At 40.8% G+C, this 3738-nt stretch overlaps 1 protein-coding gene across 1 annotated transcript; it reads right to left on the bottom strand.

The window, feature by feature from the left end:
- Positions 1-70: 70 nt before the first annotated feature.
- On the bottom strand, positions 71-682 carry LOC106477025 (GATA-binding factor 2-like). The gene has a single exon (XM_013937632.2). It carries the CDS (start codon positions 680-682, stop codon positions 71-73), a length of 612 nt encoding a protein of 203 aa, XP_013793086.2.
- Positions 683-3738: the final 3056 nt, after the last annotated feature.

The raw sequence follows: 3738 nt of genomic DNA, 5'->3' as shown, positions 1-3738 counted from the left end.
CCAAGTGATATTAGTATACTACTAGGTGTGGAGAGACACCTGCTGGGGGAAATCAGTAATCCAAGTGATATTAGTATACTACTAGGTGTGGAGAGACACCTGCTGGGGAAAGCTTCTTACCCTTACTACATCTTCCTTTCGTTCTTGGCTTGCTGCCAGATGTGGGAACTGTTGGTACTTTGGATGATTGTGAGGTCTTAGGAGAGAAAAATTGGCTAGGAACGTGAAAGCCGTAGCTCGCGTTGGATATATCAGCAGGGGGTGGAGGTCCAGTCAAATGAGGACCTGGGACATAAGCAGGATAAGTGGGCATGGAATGGGCAGTTTGATGGACAGGACTAAAAGATGTGGAGAAGCCAGTACTACCTTCTCTAGGGCAACTTGAGAGTGCAGACCCCAACGTTGAGATCATACCGGCAACTGAGCCTTTCTCATCCGCCGTCCCGATCCCCGTAACGCCGCCGCAGAAGTCCAAATTTGCCGAACCGGCGCTCGTCACGTTGTCTGGAGTGGCGTCTTTCGGCGGAGTGGGGGGAAAGCTGAACAAGTAAGGACTAGAGTGCGAAGGAAGGCCAGACGTGCTGGGTACAGGATGAGTAACCCCTAGAGAGGCTCCTGTAGCACTCGGGTGATGAGAGGACTTGGCCGTGAAGGGAGAGCACCATGCTGGATGCGGTACCATGGGTTTGGGTGTCTCGGTGATCCATGGGTGTAGAGTCGCATGGAAATGTGGTCGACACACCTGGCCTCCTGGTACTCTGGCTGAGGGAGAAAAAAAAAGTTTGTCAAATGAGCTGTTTTCGGGGAAAATGTGAGTAATCTTATCGATACTGTTAAATATTATTCTAATATCTATATCACTTTGTTTTCAAGTTGAGTTATACGATTTCGTATTTGTTTTTTATTGTGTAGGCTGGTGAATGAGATACATAAAATATTCAGTAATCTCCTGTAATGTAGAACATCACGATTTTTTTAACTTAATATTGAAGTGACAACAGTTTGAAGAAGATATCAAAATTAACAAGTTTTAACTTAATTTATTCAAATAAACCAAACTCTCTCTCAAACGGTTCGTATTGAAGCGTTAAACTACAAGCAAGGTTTGTATTGAAGCGTTAAACTACAAGCAAGGTTTGTATTGAAGCGTTAAACTACAAGCAAGGTTTGACTTTTAAACGGTTCGTATTGGTGTATTAAACTACAAGCAAGGTTTGTCTTTAAAAAGGTTCGTATTGAAGTGTTAAACTACAAGCAAGGTTTGTCTTTAAAAAGGTTCGTATTGAAGTGTTAAACTACAAGCAAGGTTTGACTTTAAAAAGGTTCGTATTAAAGCTATAAGTGTTAAACTACAAGCAAGGTTTGTCTTTAAAAAGGTTCGTATTGAAGTGTTAAACTACAAGCAAGGTTTGTCTTTAAAAAGGTTCGTATTAAAGCTATAAGTGTTAAACTACAAGCAAGGTTTGACTTTAAAATGGTTCGTATTGAAGCTATAAGTGTTAAACTACAAGCAGTGGTTCGTATTGAAGCTACAAGTGTTAAACTACAAGCAAGGTTTGACTTTAAAATGGTTCGTATTGAAGCTATAAGTGTTAAACTACAAGCAATGGTTCGTATTGAAGCTACAAGTGTTAAACTACAAGCAAGGTTTGACTTTAAAAATGGTTCGTATTGAAGCTACAAGTGTTAAACTACAAGCAATGGTTCGTATTGAAGCTATAAGTGTTAAACTGACCTCTGTTATATATACCGTAGAAAACTGTGAGAGTTTCTACGTTTTTTTAGTGGTAACCACTGGTTACATGGTTCTATTAGAATGTGTTCGTTAATGAACCCGAGAAGAAAGTACGTGGTGTTAGTACGTGGTGTTAGTACGTGGGGTTAGTACGTGGGGTTAGTACGTGGTGTTAGTACGTGGGGTTAGTACGTGGTGTTAGTACGTGGTGTTAGTACGTGGTGTTAGTACGTGGTGTTAGTACGTGGGTTAGTACGTGGTGTTAGTACGTGGTGTTAGTACGTGGGTTAGTACGTGGTGTTAGTACGTGGTGTTAGTACGTGGGGTTAGTACGTGGTGTTAGTACGTGGGGTTAGTACGTGGTGTTAGTACGTGGGGTTAGTACGTGGTGTTAGTACGTGGTGTTAGAAAAACACATCATTCGATGCCATTTACATGTTGCCTAGCAACAAAAAACTCAAAGTACGGTTTCTGCCATTCTCATGAAATAGTTCTATTCTGACGAGTTATCACCCCAATTTTAACGGTTGTGTTTATAAAGCTGGGGATTAGTAGTAACCCGTGTTTATAAAGAACTGGCATCACATTTTTGTAACACTAATACTTTTTCCTTTGTTTCATACACACAGATCTATGAGTCTTGTAAATATATTTGTCTCTCTATAGATGTGATAATATATTTCCGAGAACAGACGTGTAACAGCATCGAACGGGTTTCACACACAAGAATATTGTAAAAATTGGGGGGATTGTTCATATCGTTCTTAGGCCTGACACGGCCATGTGGTTAGAGCGCTCGATTCGCAATCTGTGGGTCGCGGATTCCAATCCCCGTCCCACCAAACGTGTTCGACCATTCGGCCGTGAGAGCGTTATAATGTTACGGTCAATCCCACTATTCGTTGGTAAAAGAGTAGCCCAAGAGCTGGCTGTGGGTGGTGTTGACTAACTGCCTTCCCTCTAGTCTATCGCTGCTAAAGTAGGGAAGGCTAGTGCAAAGAGCCCTCGTGTAGCTTTGCGCGAAATTCAAAACAAGACAAACCAAGTCTTAACGTTCTTTGGAAAGTAGATTCATTAACAAACAGTGCAGTCTGCTACCTTCATTTTCCTCTCCAAAGTTTAGCGTCATCCCAAATTCGTAATCAGAAGCTTAGCAAGAAATCAGCTGATTTTGTGGATCCAATAGTCGTATGTCACTTTTTAAAGTCATAACTCCTCTCTCTCGGAACAATTATGTAAATTTTTAAAGGAAGTCTCTCGTGATATATGTGAAAGTACGTGATTTATCGTCAGTTATTTTTTTATTTACACAAAGACAAGGATTTTTAGTCATAAACCCGAGTGTGTTAATTAATGTTGCTTCTTTTAGCCCAGTTCTACCATCTAAAGAAATGCTCACCCTCAGGTGACATCTGGACAAAGAAGAACGGACCTAGATTCATTTGATATTATTTTATTGGTTCGAGATTTGTAGCGAGAAGCAACTTAAAACCCTTCATCCCTAACGAAGCTGTACACAAGTCAAGCTTCTTGTGGTTCCACCCGGAGATGAGCAAAAGACTGACAGAAGGATCTGCGTTAATGATCCCCGGGAAGTTGTAACGTCCAAGAGATGGCGCTTGCTGCTCATTTGATAAATACTCTTTGGAAGAAGGGGGCGGAAAGACGTTGGTAACTTGTTAGTTTCGACACAAATAAGAAGATAGCCATGTGATGATCCAACATACACTTTGAACACTTTTTTTTTATCCAAGATTACAACAGTGTAGATGTAAAATGAAACCCGGATTCTTGTGATCACATTTTAACAGAAACCCAACCTTTAAGATTCGGGTTTCCTACACAATTGTTTTTTTTTTTATATCTACAGAAAACAGCCCCGAACCAGATAAGACTTTCAGACCCATCACAGAACATTCTGTTAGGACAAGACTGTCTGTATACTATGTGACAGGTAGAAACTGTTAGGACAAGACTGTCTGTATACTATGTGACAGGTAGAA

Source organism: Limulus polyphemus, unplaced genomic scaffold (genome assembly GCF_000517525.1).
Source record: "Limulus polyphemus unplaced genomic scaffold, Limulus_polyphemus-2.1.2 Scaffold12574, whole genome shotgun sequence".
Taxonomy (NCBI): Eukaryota; Metazoa; Arthropoda; class Merostomata; order Xiphosura; family Limulidae; genus Limulus; species Limulus polyphemus.
The sequence above is the reverse complement of the archived record's forward strand: the minus strand, read 5'-3'. Positions and strand labels throughout refer to the sequence as shown.